General features: G+C 35.4%; 1 protein-coding gene across 1 annotated transcript in view; it reads right to left on the minus strand.

Annotated features, from left to right (window-relative positions):
- LOC121407825 (differentially expressed in FDCP 8 homolog) overlaps positions 1-19,374 on the minus strand; it is a 28,932-nt gene that overhangs the window by 5,513 nt on the left and 4,045 nt on the right. Inside the window, exons 2-10 of the mRNA XM_041599056.1 lie at positions 16,632-17,307; positions 15,762-15,919; positions 12,739-12,888; positions 12,133-12,280; positions 10,757-10,821; positions 9,250-9,346; positions 8,685-8,812; positions 7,836-7,949; positions 7,202-7,282 (exon numbers count right to left, since the gene is read on the minus strand). Of these exons, the coding sequence (XP_041454990.1) occupies positions 7,202-7,282; positions 7,836-7,949; positions 8,685-8,812; positions 9,250-9,346; positions 10,757-10,821; positions 12,133-12,280; positions 12,739-12,888; positions 15,762-15,919; positions 16,632-17,232 (1,542 nt within the window). The 5' untranslated portion in view covers positions 17,233-17,307. The remainder of the gene's footprint in view (positions 1-7,201; positions 7,283-7,835; positions 7,950-8,684; positions 8,813-9,249; positions 9,347-10,756; positions 10,822-12,132; positions 12,281-12,738; positions 12,889-15,761; positions 15,920-16,631; positions 17,308-19,374) is intronic.

Here is a 19,374-nt window from a genome sequence, read left to right on the forward strand (position 1 = left end):
TGAGACTGACCCCAGGTGGAGCATTTCTTGAACAATTTCATCCCTTGCCCACACCATGTCCCCGCCCCCACTTGTGGCACTGCCCACGATTCTACACATGTATTTCAAAAAAATATTTTGCAAAATATTTAATTTGAAATACCTTATAAAATTACGATTTTTTATCATTTGAACCTACATGTATAACTGGGTCTATTTTTGGAGACTAGTCGAGAAAGTACCGGTGAAGACGGGCGCATGTTGGAATGTAGTTTTCATTGTGTGAGGGGGATAGAAAAAAGGTTGCATTATTGTTTTGAAACGAAGGAATTCTCCGGCTCCCACCCTTATCTTTCTCTAGCTCTCCCTCACACACACACAGATGGGGGAGGGGTCAATTTATTTCTGAAGTCATGACCTCTCCTAATAAGGGAACCACTGCCTTCTTCTTTGTTTCCCCAAAAGTTTCATTGGCTATCCGAAGGTCCAATCAGCTCAAGTGAGCTTGGTTGTGTGTTTTCTTATTGTTTTGTGCACGCAGACCAGGACCCCGAAGCTACCGCCATTTTGTTTAATCCATTAGAAGCTAAAATAAGCCCCCATTAATATTAATTTCGTAAGATGCTCCCTCGTCAACTGTGGTTTTGTACATGTATTAGACAATACGTACACCAGCGCAATGACAAAGGTCAACTTGGCAAATTTATTAATGTATTCATTTTGTTACGCGCTCGTGACGCGAAGGATTCAGCGAATCAAGCAAGCGCAAATCTGAGCGATACGTTGCGCTTTATAAAGTATCGATATCACAAGCGATATCACTTAAAAACAAAACAATGTTTGTATTGTATTGCGTCTTAAAAGCCTATGCTAATTCTAAAAGGGAAGATGAAAAGAGTAGATCAAGTCGCGATTAGGTAAAAAGGTGGGATTGGGGGTGGGGGCAAATCATGGTTATTACAATGATGGTATTCATTTTCACTGGTTGAGTATGAATACTGAAAAAATAACTTTCACCACTAAAAGAGTAATTTCTTGTTAAAATTATTGGAGAAGTAAAAAAAAATTAAAATCTTCATGGATCCCCGTGCCTGCTTTCTTCTGGCGTCCGTTTCATAATGAATTACACTGAGCTATTTAAACATCGCTATTATTGTGATAACCGTGGGAACCTTGATTATGATTGGTATTCGTAGTTACCATACTAGTACTTGTAACTCATGATGAAACGGGCCCCAGTTTATCATGCTCAATATGTTTCCTGTCCCCTTTATTCTCCAGCATTTCTTACTCTGTTTTTTTTTTCATTTAATCATTTTCCCACTCATGTTCTTTTGTGCCACCTTTCTCCTACATATGAAGAGCTCACTTTTAAAAGGGGTTAGGTCAATTTTTAAATAAATTTGATTTTTATGTCTTAATTGATTTTTAGTAGCTCTATAAGATGATACCATAAAAAAGCTGAAATTCCATTAAAAAAGTGAACTAAAAAAAGAAAATTCACTTTTTTCAAAAGGGGTTAGGTCCATACATAATTTTTCTGGAAAATAATATCTTAAAAAATATGAAGATAAGTAGATTTCTTTTATACCCAATTTTTTAATTTCTAATGGTAGGGTATCATGAAAATCCATTTTCGCATAAGAATATTGCAATATGGGAGAATTAAAAAAATTATTTTCTTGGAGTGGCCCTAGCCCCTTTTGCTACTTAACTTTTCATATATTTCCTTCTAATTTTCCCACTTGTTATCTGTCTCCTGGTTTCCAAAAATCTCGTCTTATTTCTCTTCCACCCCTTTTGTTCCTACTTCCAACATCAGCTCTCTCACCACCCCCTCTAAATTATCTCTTCATAATTATGTGCCCCTCCATTTCTTTCTCATCTCTTTTCAACCCACTTCTCATCACTCTTTCCCTCTCTCGATCTCCGTCTCATTTTGAATTTTGCCAATTCCAAATCCCTTTCATTCAGTTAGTTCTGTACAAATACTATATGAACACAAATGAAAGACATGAAGGAATTCTCTGGTTAGTGGTGAATTTTATTAATTATCCAGAAATTATCAGAGGATTAAGCTTTACCTTTTTCTTAAGCGTATGTTAATAGTTTGAACCAAAAGAAATTTGTGTTTGTATGCTGGGGGGGGGGGCACAATTTCCCCTAATTTTTGAAGCACTGAAAAGTGCCTTTTTATGCAAGAAAATGACCCATCACAAAGTGAGAACCTGTTGTAGGTAATACCAATTAGTGCTCTTCCTTATATGCATTTTTTTACCCAAAAATGCCCCCCCACGTGTTCTGTGCCCTTCCATCTGAGAGCCAAAAGTGCCCCCTCGCCTTCTTGAAAGTGCCCTTACTTGAATAACTGTCCCCTTTTACCCAAGAAAAGTGCTCCTAAAGAATTTATTCTGTGCCCCTTTCACTTGAGAAGGATCTGTTTTATGGTCACCATGACGAGTGCCCTTTGAAACAAGAAAACAATATTTTAATTTCTATGATATACTTCTGAAGGAAATACTGTGTGCATTAAGTTTAATAATTCATGTGAGTGGGGTATATAAGCAGTTTCGCATCTTTTTTTTTTGCTCGTCAATTTTTTTTTCTGCGTCCCCCCTAAATTCAGGTAGACCCCCCCTTAAAATTATTGTGGCCCCCCTAAAATTGTGGTTGACAACCTTTTTCTTGCTGGAAATTATTGTGGTCCCTTCTAAGATTTAGGTGGATAAATTCAGGTTGACCCCCCTAAATTTTTTGCCTTCCGCCGCCAATGCTCTTGCCCCCCCCCCAAAAAAAAAAAATCACGACCAAGAAAAAAAGAAAAAGGAAAGCAAAGGGTGAAATATATCATTTTGAATATTTTGTCGAAATCTATCACAAAATTGGATATTTGTTTTTAAAATGTCAAAATTTTGCTCGCTCGCAACTTTTTAAAAATTTCACATAAAACAGCATTTTCCCTGTGCCCCCCCCCCCCCCACTTTCAAGCAACTTCAATCCGCTGCTCCTATTTGTATGTTTATAGCTTCTCTCTTTGCGACCAATTTTAATGAAAATCAATAAGAAATTTCATACGTCATGAATTTGGGTTGTGATAATAATTTTTTTTTAAATTGGACTTGGAAAAAAAACCTTTTCCATCTTCATCACGTGGTTCCTAAGTCTTCAATGTTGAATAGTTGGATTACTTGAATGAAAACATCTGTTACACCAGTCCTGCAGATTGAAAAAAATAGAGAAAGAAAATCAATTAAATTGTCATGATTTATAAAACAAATGTTTTAAGAAAAGTGAGACTATGCATATATATGTTTCTTCAACACATACCATAGGAAATCTTACTTCTACTAATTATAAACTTGTACTTCTATATCACTTAAACATGTTCTCTGCAGTTTACATACCACTCTCCATTCTAACTACATGTACTCTTTGAAAAAATGACAGAGATTTCTTGTAAATATGAATATATAAATTAACATATGTAAATTATATGAATAGACAGAATTAAAGTTGATATGTTTTGTTGCACAGAATATTTTGATCTGTAATTAAAAACGACAATAACTATAATCTAAAAACAAAATTGAAATGGGTTTTTCAAAGGCAGGTCTATTTGTTGCCAAAAAAATGTGAACAACCTCCATTATCAAAAATAATCACTAACTAGCTTTTCATGGCCGTTTGTATAGGGGAGGGATTTGGGTAAGAGCTGAAATGTGAAAACCTTCATCAAAAAAAGAATTGCATGACATCCTTCAATTTTATTTTAGAAAATGCACAAAACGGCCATAGGTAATATTGGTTACTTCTGGCCCTCGCTTTCTGAATTTTAGGTTTCTCAAAATTTTTTCAAATGTCTGCCCCCCCCAAAAAAAAAAAATCTGCATCTTTTAATTTCATCTCATGCACTGGGTCTAGATCTATTTGTAAGAAAATGAAAATCTAGTCCAAGACTCAGAGCTGTGCAACAGCATTCGCGTATCTAAATTACTCGTAGGTCTAGATCTAGATAGTAACGATGGACTCTCGATCTATCTAGACCTAGAAAGTAAAGCTTTGGTTCTAAACTGAGATCTAGGCCTAGGACCTATATGGATTTGATGTCTGACTTTTATTCCTGGCTAAAAGTTTAAACTTCATTGCCATTATTGACCAAGATTAGATCTAGGGCCTAGTCCTTGGTCCACTGACACTGACAGACATACTCGTAGGCCTACATGTAAATGGAGTCGTTTAGGCCCAGACCTAGGCCTAAATTACAGACCTAGATCATAAGCCCTGGGCCTGGGGTAAGTGTCGCGGGTTGGGAAAGTATAATTTAGATGACTAGATTTGAATTAGGTTGGCCTAGAATTAGAAAGCATCGATAAATAAAAGTAAAGTACCGTAGATCTAAGTCTATAATAATAAGAAGCAACACTAGTTGCTGGTTTCTAACCAAGTTAGAAATTAGATTTAACGTTAGGCCTATCTAGATCTAGGTCCTAGATCTAGCCTATTGATAATAAGACAAACATGCAGAGCAGCATATTATTTCTTATAGACCTCTACAGGAATAACCGTCGTTTCTGGGGATTTATTCAACAATTTCTGACATTAACTATTTGTGAGTGAGCCAACACAGTTCAGCGGAACAACCAAAATAGAGAGACTGAAGCTTTTGGTCTAGGCCTAGTTATTTCTAAGACAGAGTCTAACTATAGACCCAATAACAATAAGTTAAAATGGGTGGGGGCTAACATTGGCGGCGGAAGGAAAAAAAATTTTGGGGTGTCTACCTGAAATTTCGGGATGGACACATGTAAAAAAATTGGACATGTGCTCCAAAAAAAATTTTAGGGGGGACAACACACGTTTCAATGGGGGTCCACGTGAATTTAGGGGGGGACGCAGGGAAAAAAATTGACAAGCAAAAAAAAAAAAAAAAAAAAAAGGTAGCAAAAAAATTTAGGGGGGACCGTCCCCCCACCTAAAATTTAGGGGGGACATGTCCCCCCGCCTATGGGGGCTAAATGCAGAAGCCTGAAGTTATGCAAAATAAATTTGATATCTGAAACTGAAAGTGAGGATTGACACAATGACAGGCAATATATCTTCATCCACACTCCACTTCACAGTTTATTCCTGACTGGGTTTCGATCTACTGAAGATAGATGCAGATCTCCCTCTAGATCTAACGTTACAGTATACAAAAAGAAGCTTCATTCTTCTTGATTTAATCAATCATGGGTTAGTCCTTGTTAATTGGAAATGAACCAAACCGGCCCGAAATTTTCTCGATGACCAATCGGCTAGGAGCCCATACAAAATACATGTGGTTAACACAGCGGCATAACCGCAACACTGCAAGCAACATACAGGCTGCACTGGGCGACGATGACAATCTAACTTCAATTTCAAAGACCAAATTCTGCTTTCCTTTAACAGAAAAATGATAGCAAACTCTCTAATTTGGTAGAGAAATAACCTGAGATCACAAAATACTGTGTGAAATTTGTAAATAGTCCACTGAATTCATGTGGTTATATCAATTTATACGTACTCACCGGAGTGTTCGTAGGTCCATTTTTGTGTGGAAAGAAAAGTTTCAGATTCGGGTTCAGAATGAATAAATTAGATGACGTAATGAGGTCAAATGAATAATTACTTCTGTAACACGATACCACTAGTATCGATGACAAAGAATCGGGGAAATCGCGTATTAATGACGCTCTTAGCCAATGAAAAGGGCGGAATATGAATATATTTACGCTCATGAATGTCAATGGGGGCTTATTTTTGTCTTCAAATGATCGCGGTAGGCGGAGCCTAATCTCATTTGTTTTGTGCTGAACGCGCGCGCAGCTTTCGGTCTAGTAATATATTATAAGGTCTTTGACGCAGACAATGAACTCATTTTGTGTATCGAGGGCAAGGTTGGGTAGGATTAAAAAAAATTCGGAGCGCTTTCATGTTGGTGTGTAACTGTGAATGTAATACAATCATTGATTATTTTTGAAAAATTATCTCGGTAACATAATTTTTAAACCTGTATGAAGTGTCATCATTGTTTTCTTGTCATTTTGTTATTATTACTTGGGTATTTGAGTTCTCCCAATGTCATAATCGGGATCTGCCGAACATTCGATTTGTGTAAATTTTGCTTATCGATTGGTGATTGGCGGCATGCCAATCGAACCATTTGATCAATCGATGTTTACTCCCAGGCCTAGCATTTATGTGCATTTGTGTGGACTTAAAAATACGCCACAATGGGGCTCCCTTGGCGTCTCTATTTCATGAAAAGGCCGTCGCTTCCGCGCGGGAGGGGTGAACCCCCCTCCCGCACCCACCCCCCGGAGTGGCAGCAAAAGTCCCCGACATGGGTGAATTTTTTTCTGGCGAGAACACTGCACATCAGCCAGTAAGGAATAGCTTACACCTCCTACACACGAATTATATCAATGAGATCATTTGGATTATCAAATTTTATCACGGGGTACCCAGGGCTGAAAATATTTATATCTTATGAAGTAGAATTCACAGGGCAAAATGCTGAAAACTTCATCAAAATCGGATAACAAACAACCATGTTAATGAATTTTAAAGTTTAGCAATATTTTGTGAAAATAGTTATATGCATATCATCATGAATATTCATTAGGTGGGCCGATGATGTCACATCCCCACTTTCTCTTTTCTTATGTTAATACAAGAAATCATAATTGTTTCATATTTTCATATGTGTGAATAATGTCTCTTCTTTATAATGAAATAAGTTGCAGAAATGAATATGTAATGCACTAAATCCAATTTTTTAAGTTCTTGGAAGAAAACATTTGAATAAACCTAATTTCATACAATAAAATACAAAAGAAAAAGTGGGATATAACATCAAGTTGCTCACTAGATATTCATGAAGACATGCCTAGCAATGTTTCACCGGAATAATGCAAATCTTTAAAATGCCATATCTTTGTTATTCCTAGTCTGATTTTGATCAAATTTTCAGTGTTTTGTTTGTCTGATTTTTCTTTATCTGTTTAAATCATATTGTTCTCAGCTCGCAGCATCCCTTTAATCTTGTAGAGGGTATAATCACGTGGAATCGCAAAATCCAAATGGATCCACAGATGAAATACAAAGATGAAGATAAAAACAAAAAGATGAATTTCAAAAGAAATAAGTCTATTAAATGAACAGTATATACCCCTCATAGTGGAATGCAGGACAAACTTACTTGTTTGAGTAGTTTTTGTTCCAAGGCTCTTCGGCAAGAAAGAAAGTAAACCTTCATGATCAGAATCTCCTCCCTCAGTTTCTGTGAGGCAAACATTGATTGAAATATAATTCACCATTCCAATTTAATCTTTTAACGGTATTCAAACTATGAATCAAATAACAAGCATACAATTATATCCAAACTGTCCGTTTGGCTAGGCACTACATTGCCTGATGAGAAGTGTATAAGATATTATACTTTATGTGAAGCAAAATAAGATCCGTCCAGTTTGCTTAACTTATCTACATACTAATTATTCACAGTCAGACTGAAGTTCTGAGTGATAGAATGCTGTTAATGATGTTAGTTTGAGAAAAACAATTATGTTATGTATTATTCCAAATTCTAAATATCAAGAAAAACAGAAACATTTCATATAAACATGACAATGGTTTTGAAAGGATTGGTGTTCTATTTCACAAAGAAAAGTATGGAGAGTATAATATTAGAATAATTTAAGATGCTTTGAAACATATATGTCACATTATATCGGTCTTTTATAAGGCACCAAATTATATTTTTTACAGTGCTGAGAATGTTCTTTTGTTTGTTTTATTGTATGGATTGAGTCAACATGAGCTTTAGATCTGACCTTGATCTGGCTGAGTTCCTCGACATAGTTGAAGAGTAAAGGATTGAGATCTTGAATTCTAAGAACAGCCTTGCTGCACATCAGTTTGAGAAGCTGTTTAGATTGCCGACATACCTGACAAGATACAGGAATCATTCAATTTCATTGCAAAATAAAGGAGCTGTTAATAACAGACATGAACAGATACAACCAACACATTGGGTAACATTGGAACACACATAATATATCCAGCATACATATGTTATGAACATCTAATGATTGCTCTAATTGCTTCTAAATCTTCACCTAAAGGAATTTGTTCCTTTTGGAGGTACTTTCAATAAAAAAATTAAGGGTAAAAATTTCTTTGATTTTGGGAGAAAAAAAGAATGGAATCTAGTTATTTCTTTCTGATGGTGTTGATGGCATTTTTTACTTCAAAAACAGGACATATATCATCATGCAAAGAACCCACATACTTGCTAGGAAAAGCAAACCGACTAAACTCGAGCTTTGACCGAGTTTGAGACGAGTCCAGACAAAACAGAAGGTAATATGTAGAATGAACTAAAATTGGCAATTCAACTTGGAGCAAAGCTTCACTGAGCAGACATGTATATCAAGATCACCAACATCATCAGGCGCGGATCCAGGGGGGGGGGGGAGGAGCATGTGCCCCCCCCTTTTGAGATGCAAAATTAAGATTTGTAATGTAAAAATGCCATTAAAACAGAGGTGGGACCTTGCCTTTATTCTGCTTGTCAAAATTTTCCTCCGAAAAAATTTGCCCCCCCCCCCTTGGAAAATTGTGGATCCGCCCCTGTCCTGATCCTCATCGGTACCACATTCACTAGCACCGTAATGACTTACTTTTCTTGGTTCAAAGTCCCAGTTATGAATGACCCTTGCTGGTATTACTTCCAGGTCATTCCAATGGCACAGGCTACAATAATACAGACCACTGTAATCACACAGCCTAGGCTCCGACTGTGTTCCACCTGAAAATAATAGAAAACAATGATATTTATATATTTTATGAAATATCAGTTTATATTTGCCAAAAAAGTTAATAATGCAGTCAAATAGTCTCAGGCTACCTGGAAGAGATCAAGATAGGAGTTGCATCTAGCAGCCTTGTTTAAGTTATGGATGGGTAAATCAGAAGTTTACAGGGCTTTAGTTTCTAACACAAAATAATGAAAATTAATGAAGATTAAGACTTCTAACATGCGTAACATTTATCATCTGAAATCTGTCATGCAAAAATGATTCACAAAGAATTGGGTCTTAGACAAAACAATAGAAGTTTCACTCTCACTTATACTTTCAAATTCAAAATCATAACATATTCAATGATTGTGATTTCTCTCTCTCTCTCTCAAAAGGGATCTCTTTTTTCTGAGACACACTGTATAAGAAATGTGTCGAGACTTACTGAAGGCAAGAGGCGCCCTGCATTCTGCACACCTATAGTTTTGAGGTGATAGACCTTTCTCTGGACAAATATTGAGATCAAAACATAGCCGAGAAACCTTGGATGAAAATAAAAAGAAAAAAAACTTCAATATTGCTTTGATACATCTGCGTGCACAACAAAATTTCTTTTCATTCCTTCATGACATGTGAAAGTACTTATTACAAAAACGTTAAAGATAAATTCCAGTATTAGTAACGATCTCAAAATGACTTTTTACAGAATCTAATATAATGAACACCCAAGTGTCTGTTTGTATGAATAAAAAATATGTGCCAAAGGATTCTGGAAGAAATTGTGTAATTGCTGAGAAATAAGCAAAATAATCGCGGATTCGGTCACTTCCATCGGGTCTTTATTCCAGCAATGATAATACACTGTCCCACGTGTGCCTGTCTGTGTTGGTGATCTTCAATGTGAACATTTTTCAGCGTAGATTTCAAGATTTCAGAAAGTTCAGTTTATGTAACTGTACCAGATCTAGATCCTCGATGAAATACTGCAAATTAAGCCTGGTTTTATAGACTTTCTCATGAAATCAGTGTTTACTGCAACTACTGGCATTTCTCTATAAAATGTAAGATGATTATCTTGATATATCATCTACCTTGAATACTTATATATCTAACAGGGCTCTAACTTTTTTTATGGTCAGATTCGCATGATATTGATGTACTCTCTTCCATAGTGGGCAAAATATATTAAAACATTTCTTTTGACTTATTTTTTTCTAAATCTCAACAGGCATAGATATTCACCTTCCAGAACTTAGCATTTTGTTTAATACTCCCTTCAATAATAGAAAAAATAATATAATTTTTTTCAGAAAAAAATCTGAATTCACAACAAAAGTTCCAGAATCTGTCCTCGGTATAATTTGAAAGACAAATTGCAATGAAAGTGCAGTGAACCCAATTGTTCATATAAAGAAAGCAAAATAAGATTTTAACAAATAGAAACAAAAGAAAAAGTGTTCAAACAAAATAAATTGAACACTGATTCAAACTAGAAATTGCTTATTTTTTTGTTTCAGAATTCAGGGAATGAAAATGTGATATTTCCTTGTAATGTATATTTTAGCCACATACTACTTCACATTTTGATATCAAAAGAAGGAAATTTATAAAGGAGACTTGATAAGAAAACATGATACGTAAGCATATGTGCATAATTACCTTCACTCAGTCTTTTACAATGGATAATAAAAGTTAAAAACAAAATAAGGAACAGTCCATTTTTTAAGGATGTATAGGTTTGAAATGAAAGGGAAAAACAGGAAGAGAATAATCTTCCTGGTAACAGCATTTCACTTTCCCTTATTTCATATGAATGCTACATTTCATTTTCATGTCACATATTATATCTTTAACAAAACATGAAAACAGGTTCTGGAAATGTGAGAATGAAGGGAATATTCATTAAAAAACATGTAATAATAGAAATAAAAAAAAGGTTAGAATATACATACCTTTGCACTCACACACTTTCTTTTGACTAAATTAAGGCACTTGCCATGGCAACCAAAATTACATTCTGCAAGGGTAAAAGGAAATACATCTTATATTAATAAGTAATAATGAAATATGTAAACAGTAAAAGCTTTTATCTTGATCTTTAGATGTCATAATTTTTCAATGTCCATATTGCCTAATTCTATAAACATTTAATTTGTCTTTTGATGACTGTTATGTATGTGATATTTTGAAACATTTATATTTTGACTAAATTGATATTTGCTTCAAGAGCTTCAACATATAAATTGTAGAGCATGAAACAGATAGCTAGGGAGGGGGCATCCAAATTAATAAGAAAGGAACACCTAATAGATTACATAATATAATCTGTGAGATACCACTGAAATCCCAAGTTAGAAATTACTAAAATCTTTAATTTGGTCTATTTTCTGTTCTAGACAAGAAATGAAAGAAACATCTAATCTGTAATAATACAATGCAGCATGCAAGAAAAAATAATTATTAAATGAAAACTTTAATAGCAAATAAATCTTAGAAATTGCTTTTCAAGTTTTAGTCCTAAAAGGCCCAGGGGGGGGGCAGAATCCACCAACTCTCGACATTTTTCGCAATTAATCTGTCGCACGAAATTTTTTGACCAAGCCGCTCACTGACTTTTTACTTTCAAATTTCGCGCAAGTTTTGAGACCAAATTTGCGATGCCGGATAACGCGGTTACGAAATTACGCAATATTATGTAAGTGCATGTCAGACCCAAAATTGCTCAAAAATGTGAATTCATGTACAAATCCAATGCAAATTGTGTATTTAGCCAAAATTCATAAATGTATCATTATTTCTACTTGTACTGGTTAAAATCAATTAATTTTGTCTTGTTTATGATCAGAATTAAGTCTGCAACAATTTCCATCAAAAAAACAATAAAAAACAAAAAGTAAAAAACAGAGAAATACATAAGAAATAAAAAAACAATAAAATACATAAGAGAAAATTGGCGATACCACAGTTTTTTTGATGTACATTTGATTAGAATCCTACAAAGAGTCTGTGAATAAAAAAATAGTAATTTTGGGTCCATAATAAGTTAATTAGAGCAAATGTTTAATTTCATGCATAAATTAGCATAATCAATTCATTAAAAGAAAATCTTTTTTCAGAAAAAATAATCATACAGCCTTGTAGATTTTATCACACACTCGTTCGATCGACGGCCGAGATCTCGGGGGGGGGGGGGGGGGTGGAATCCGCCCCCCCCCCCTCTCGGCTGGGAGATGGGTCCCAATAACCCAGCTCTTTTAGGGTTAAGGGGAGAGGTTGAAGATGAAGAGATTTTAACAAGAAATAACTTGAAAGCATGGTTTCGACTTACCACTACACTTGTACCACGTCTGGAGAAGAGCCCAGATGACCGACAGACAGACCTCACAGTGGTCATTCAGACTCTTTCCGTGCATCCGATAGAAACGATGACCAAGAACAACTTTCACATCTTCCTTCTCCTCTTCTTCATCCCCTTCCTGACGGAACAAAACAAAAAAAATCATGAAAATGAAGAAGTGTTAAGACAAAAAAAAATCAACTGGACATGAGAGTAATCTACCCAAGGCGGATCGCTCGAAAACACAGAAATTTGTTTGACTTAAAGCCAAATTTGAACTCAGAAGAGGTGAATAACACTGAATATTTGTTTTATTTGGGTGATTTTTTTTTAAATATAGGAAGGTTGCATTTTGCAGCCTTGGGTGATTACTTCCTCAATTTCAACTCAAATGAGAGACAGGACCCCCCCCAACAACCAGAAAAATAAATTGGGATGAATTAGCTAAGCGTACAGTCCATACACACTAGTATACCCCAAAATAAAACATATCACAAGCTTAATTCGGCATGGAAAAATGTGACTGATATATCAAGGTCACAATAAGTTGAAAATGCAACAAATGCTTTCTAAAGAAGACAATGAGAAGGTATTTACTTTGATTTGGAGTAGTTTAAGTCTGAGTTGTACTAGTTTTGCCACCATCTTGCGTCTGTTCTCGGAGTGTTCTGGGGATGCCTTCACTGACTCTTTACATTCCTCTATTGCTAATTCTAGCTCCTCTGTGCGGGAGAATCCAAAAATACCCTGTATAAAAAAGGAAAAAGAATAAATATTCAGTGAAACTTTTTTTCATTTCCCAAAATCATCTACTTTTTTGGGAGGGGGGGGGGGGGGGGGGTGGTTTTAAATGAGGAAGGGACTATCGAATAGTGTAAGAATAAAATAATAATAAAATCCCGTTGTCTTGCTAATAATGCCTTTATTATATCTATTATTTCCTGATTGGTTGGAACAAGAGCAGACAATTCAAATCAAAGTTATAGACAGATTATACTTTCATTCATGTAAATCTTTACTGCCATAATGTGTTCAGTGTAAATTTTCAATGTACAATGTTATGAATAGCAAATATGTTATCATTGTAATATACTTGACATATCTAGATATAAATAGACTCTTCACTTTAGATATTGTGTGCAGAAATCAATACCAGCAATAGAGGTGACTGAAAGTAACTTATCACCAATACCTATAGGATAGAAAGCAGAATACTTAAACAAGGATGTATATGTCTGAAACAGTGATATTTGGAATTTGAGTTTGTGTGAATCATTATGCAAACTTGCATAAATTGAAAGTTGAAAATATATGATCATGAGATGGTGGCAAAGGGAAAAATGAAAAGGAAGAAAAGGAAAAAGAAGTAGAGGAAGGAAAAAGTAGAGGAAGAAACAAGGAAAGGGGAAAAGGATAATAATACAAATTATAGTAAGAAAAAAAAGTGAAAATGCATTTCAGGAGTGGCAGTAGTTGTACGAGTAGAAGTAGTAGTAGTAGTAGTAGTAGTAGTAGTAGTTGTAGTAGTAGTAGTAGTAGTAGTACTACTACTACTACTACTAATACTACTACTACTACTACTAGTAGTAGTGGTAGTAGTAGTAGTAGTGGTAGTAGTAGTAGTAGTAGTAGTAGTAGTAGTAGTAGTAGTAGTAGTAGTAGTAGTAGTAGTAGCAGTAGTAGTAGTAGTAGCAGTAGAAGAAGAAGTAGTAGTAGTAGTAGTAGTAGCAGTAGTAGTAGTAGTAGTAGTGGTAGCAGCAGCTGCAGTAGTAGTAGTAGTAGTAGTAGTAGTAGCAGTAGCAGTAGAAGTAGCTGCAGTAGTAGCTGCAGCAGTAGTAGCAGTAGTAGTTGTAGTATTCGTAGTCGTCGTTGTCGTAGTAGTAGTAGTAGTAGAAGAAATAGTAGTAGTAGTAGTATTAGTAGTAGTAGTAGTAGTAGTAGTAGTAGTAGTAGTAGTAGTAGTAGTAGTAGTAGTAGTAGTAGTAGTAGTAGTAGTAGTAGTAGTAGTAGTAGTAGGAGGAGGAGTAGGAGTACATGTAGTAGTAGGAGTAGTAGTAGGAGTAGTTGTAGCAGCAGTAGTAGCAGTAGTAGCAGCAGCAGCAGTAGTAGTAGTAGTAGTAGTAGTAGTAGTAGTAGTAGTAGTAGTAGTAGTAGTAGTAGTAGTAGTAGCAGTAGTAGTAGTAATAATAGTAGGAGTAGTAGTAATGGTAGGAGGAGAAGGAGTACATGTAGTAGTAGGAGTAGTTGTAGCAGTAGTAGCAGTAGCAGCAGCAGTAGTAGTAGTAGTAGTAGTAGTAGTAGTAGTAGTAGTAGTAGTAGTAGTAGTAGTAGTAGTAGTAGTAGTAGTAGTAGTAGTAGTAGTAGTAGTAGTAGTAGTAGTAGTAGTAGTAGTAGTAGTAGTAGTAGTAGTAGTAGTAGTAGTAATAGTAGTATTTCAATACATGTTATCAAAATAATATATAATATATATCTCATACGAAAAGAAACACCCACTAATGAGATCATACGTATACAGTGTACATGGATGTGATATCAATTACTCCAATGCACAATCTAAGCTCACAGATTTCCTCATAGATTAGATTGCAATCATATGATTAAAGGCACTGCAGAGTGCATTCATTATAATGTAAAATAAAGTGTACTTTGTGTTGTAGAGTTTGTACACATAAACACATATTGGCTTTTATATGACACCTAGATAGATCCTTGCGATTTGATTGGTTGTTTGATATCGTTCATTCAGCCCATTTTGCAATGACGTCATCAACCGTGCAATTTTGTATCCATTCATCGTGCAATTTTGGATCCATACGACTTTGTCCATTGCACGCGCGCACCAACAGCTCATGGACAAATAAATATGCATGTTGTAATGACGTAACAATCAACAGACCAAACTCGCACTGCATGAGCAGGTTTTGCATCGAAATTCATAAATTTCACAAGAAAAAAAAAATCAATTTTTATGTGTCATATAAACCAAATAATGAATGTTTTTAAATTCGTGCAATGGACAGAATACTTCATTCAGTGAAAAATGAAATAATGATCCATTCAACTCGGCTACGCCTCGTTGAATGGATAATTTCATCTTTCACCTCATGAAGTATTCTGTCCATTGCACTCATAAACATTCATTATTTGTATATCATATAATGCCCTTTCTGTTCTAACATGTTCAAACATTAATATAAAATACATATAATACAAATTACTAGTAAACAAGTAGCTCATAAACTAGTAAACAAGAGACAATAAATCTGATCTGCAAGTGCATAAATGCATTTGTTGCTTCAGAGATTAAACGCATACCGGTACTAGGTTTTGAAATTGATAACGAAGATTGTCTCAAGCCTAAACAATACTAAACCAAAGATACATGTATGTGTAACAATGAAATATTCCATACTTGATTCTTCTGAGGCCCTTCTTTAAAACCAAAACAACAACTACAAAAAAAATCCATAATTACAAACAATTCACACCCTTTGGGAAAACCCCAATATAAAACAACAATAAAACATTATTTTTTCATAAATAAGGAAATCCAAGTTTCCTGCAAGTATTCACCATTTGCAAGCAACATGTGAAATAACATGAAGAAATGATATAATTACCTCTGGCTGAGAGAAGTGATTTTCAGTGAGTCCCACTCCTAGGTCTTCATTTGTGATTTCAGCTAGATCTTGGTCTTCTGAAGGCAAGCTGATATCTAAATCTGCGTCATAGGAGTAAGAATGGTCATGCCTCTCATCAAAGCTATGATTCCTGGAACCTATTTGATAGATAAATTGCATTATATATCATCAAGATCATCAATTAATTTAATTTTTTTTATTGTTTGCCATGTTGAAAGCTGTAGTGACAATGCAGCATATGATAAAGAAGCTGTGATATTATCATATTCCTAATTACAATTTGATCATATTATTGTTACTATCAGCAGTACACTCATTGTAGTATTGATGCATGATGCGTCATCAGGAGAGGATCAACATTTACCAAAGTTGGGGGGCACTTAATAAAAAAAAGTTATCACCACTCACAGGGACTGATCCAGGACTTTCCAAAAGGGGTGGGGGGGCAAATTTTTGACAAGCCCCCCCCCCAAAAAAAAGAGAGGTTTTCAATCACCAATTCAGGGCATTTCTTATCCAAAAAAAATTGACAAGCAAAAGAAAGGTCTTCATTTTCAACAGAGGAGCCACACCTCTGTTTTAATGGCATTTTTACATTACAAATTATATTAATTTTGCTTCCCCTGGATCCGCGCCTGACCACTCACAAGGAACCCCACCTAGAATGACATGTATTTATGACCAAAGTGAATTGGCTAGACAATAACTAACCAAAAAAATTTTTTGAAATATTTTTCTGACCCCCTCCCCACATGAAGCATGCAAGGGATGGTAAGAAATGAAATGAGGGCAGTAGATGAAGCAATGAGAGAAGGGGAATAGAGAGAAGCCAAATCTTCTGTTTCTTACCAGCATTATGATGACCATTTCGAATATGTACATCTTCACCATCACAAGGCACATCTGAAAATGGATTCTGCGACTCATCATAACTCCCCTGTCTTCTAGAAACTACCTCCACCTCAGGAAACGGTGATTCTGGCAATAAATTGTCTTCCATTCTCTTTTTGGAAGTTCCACTCTGAAAATCTGCTGTTTTTCCCTGCTGCAACCGAAATGTCGAGTTTGAATCACTGGCGGCTTGTTTTATAACTCTATCTGTGTTCGTTTGAAAATTTGATACCTGTGGCTGGATCAGGTTTCCTGAAGTTTTATGATTCACATTTCCATTTGCAATAACATCTCTATGAACACTGCCCTCTTTAGTCCTTTCCCTGTAGTCCCTCTCCATGCTGTCCAGGGTGTTTTCCGATGGAGCATCAGTCTTGTTCTTATTGCGTAGGATGGATTTTTGAGGGTCATCAGACGTCCTGGAATCCGTTGCGTCACCCTCATCTTCGGAGTCTGTCCATTCTTCTGTGCCAACGGAGCCACCTGAAAACTTGATGACTGCTGCAGAGCTGATGAAGGTGTTCACCTCAGGATCTTTACTGGATGTCGTCGTGCTCATCTTAAGCGAAGTGTGACTCTAGAACTCTTATGGATCATTATAACAACCCAAAAATCAGCAAGCAATCTCTGGCTTCTGAAACAAAAGAAAAATTTTGATTAATGAGCTTTGGCAAATCGTGAAAAATATTGAGGCTTTTTTATATAGTGCTGAATACAGCAGAGCGATGGCTCAAAGCGCTTTACATATATTGTAAAAGCTGTTATTTTCGCGTACAGAATTTTTCGCGAATCGCGGGGGTCACGACATTTTCGCGGGTTGTTAAATTCGCGATAAGAAGATGTACAATACATTTCCACAGCATTTCAAAGAAGGAAAACTAGTGCAATTCATGTGCAAATCTACACTCCTCAAAGTTACCATGCTGATATGTCTTTTGTACATAAATATGTCCCTGTAAAAACAGTTACAAATTGTGGAAAAAGTGGCTTAAATTTCACTTTTTTAACCTTTAGATCTAAAAATTCATCATGCCACAGGATCTATAGGGTTAAGCAATCTTTGGAATTTGTGTTTGGTTCGATTCATTTTTCAAAAAGTTGGTAAAAAGTGCAAAATTGTGGAATTTTGTGAACAGAATGTTGGCACCTTCAAATAGTGGTCATGTGACTTATGAATATTAATGAGTATGCAAATAGCTACCCATACGTGTGTAAAGAGTCAATCAGATGACAATAAAATCAAATTGTTTCATGGAAAATACATTTTAATATTACAGTGAGTGTATAAATATTGATAAAATAATGTTAGAAAATAGTTTAGGCCCTGATTTTGTTTGAGAAATTAAAAAAAGTGAAATTCTAGCTAACTTTTTGAATCACTAACTGTACTTTCTAAGCCTATTTTTTTGTACATATAGAGGTGCATATCTCCATTTTCTCAATATGCAGGATGTTTTCAATAGCAAAGCTTTGCTGTTGGGGGCATTGGCACTGACTAAGAAATGTGTCAATATTTTCGCGTGTTGTTAAATTCGCGGCCGATCGGCAATTCGCGAAATCCGCGAAAATAAAACCCCCGCGAAAATAACAGCTCCTACAGTATAGGCCTACAAGTAAGGAGTGAGTAAAGAATGAATATCTGAACCTGTGTGGCAATTTGATTAATGAGCTGTTCTGGGAATAACGAAGTGGAAAATGGCTGATGTTCTCATTTATCATACAAGTAAGAATGGATGTTACCATTGATTAATAACTATTGACATTAGAATTAGTAGTGTAGTGATTAAAACTTTTACTCAGTTTTATGAATCTGTATATATATGGGTTACATATATATCTGAATGCATTTTGATACAGAAAACATGACATTTAATTGGTGAATATCTATAAACACTTCCATAATGTTGCAATACATGTAACTATATGGAAAATGAAACTTGTACTACATTTATTATTAACTTTACACAAACAGACAACTTGAAGTGGGTTTAGTGCACTTACAAGGATCATGGAGCCATGGACCTATAAAAAGAATGACCTTCGTTGGTTAGATAATGAATTTGCTAACAAGTGGCTGACATTGTCATCTGAATAATACTCTCTTCATATTTAGTCTACTTTGATTCTATGATCATCTACGTGAAAAGGGCCTGAAGTTGTTAGGGATTGGACATTGAAATTTCACAAATTGTATGCGCAGTAGATAATAAATCACTTATGACATGGAAAATTGTTGTGAAGTTCTTGTTTTACCTTTAAAAATCTTACTTCCATTCATGTGTTTCATTTGAAAAAATGTCTGCATATTAGAGAGAATCATTGACTCTCTCATTTGCATGTCACAGTTGTTCCTTCTGTCCGCTTTATGAAAAATAAGCTAAACTTAAAATTGTTGTAACTTTTTTATTTTACATCCAATTTTGTTAAAATTTTCAGCATCATGCTTGTTTGATTTTTCTCTATTGATTAAAATCAACATTTTTCTGGGATGGATTTGGCCTTTAAGTGATCTGATAAGCCTTGGTAGTCATGGTAGTTGTTATTGTCACAACACTTGTATATTCTCGTTTAAATGCACATAACCAGGGTGGTGTTTCACAAAGATTTAAGTATGACTTAGAGTCGCACTTAAATGCCGAGTTGCGTACGGTATGAAAGGCTTGACCGCATTGGTCAGATCGTGCCATGAGGACGCGCACTA

This window comes from Lytechinus variegatus, chromosome 2 (assembly GCF_018143015.1).
Source record: "Lytechinus variegatus isolate NC3 chromosome 2, Lvar_3.0, whole genome shotgun sequence".
Taxonomy (NCBI): Eukaryota; Metazoa; Echinodermata; class Echinoidea; order Temnopleuroida; family Toxopneustidae; genus Lytechinus; species Lytechinus variegatus.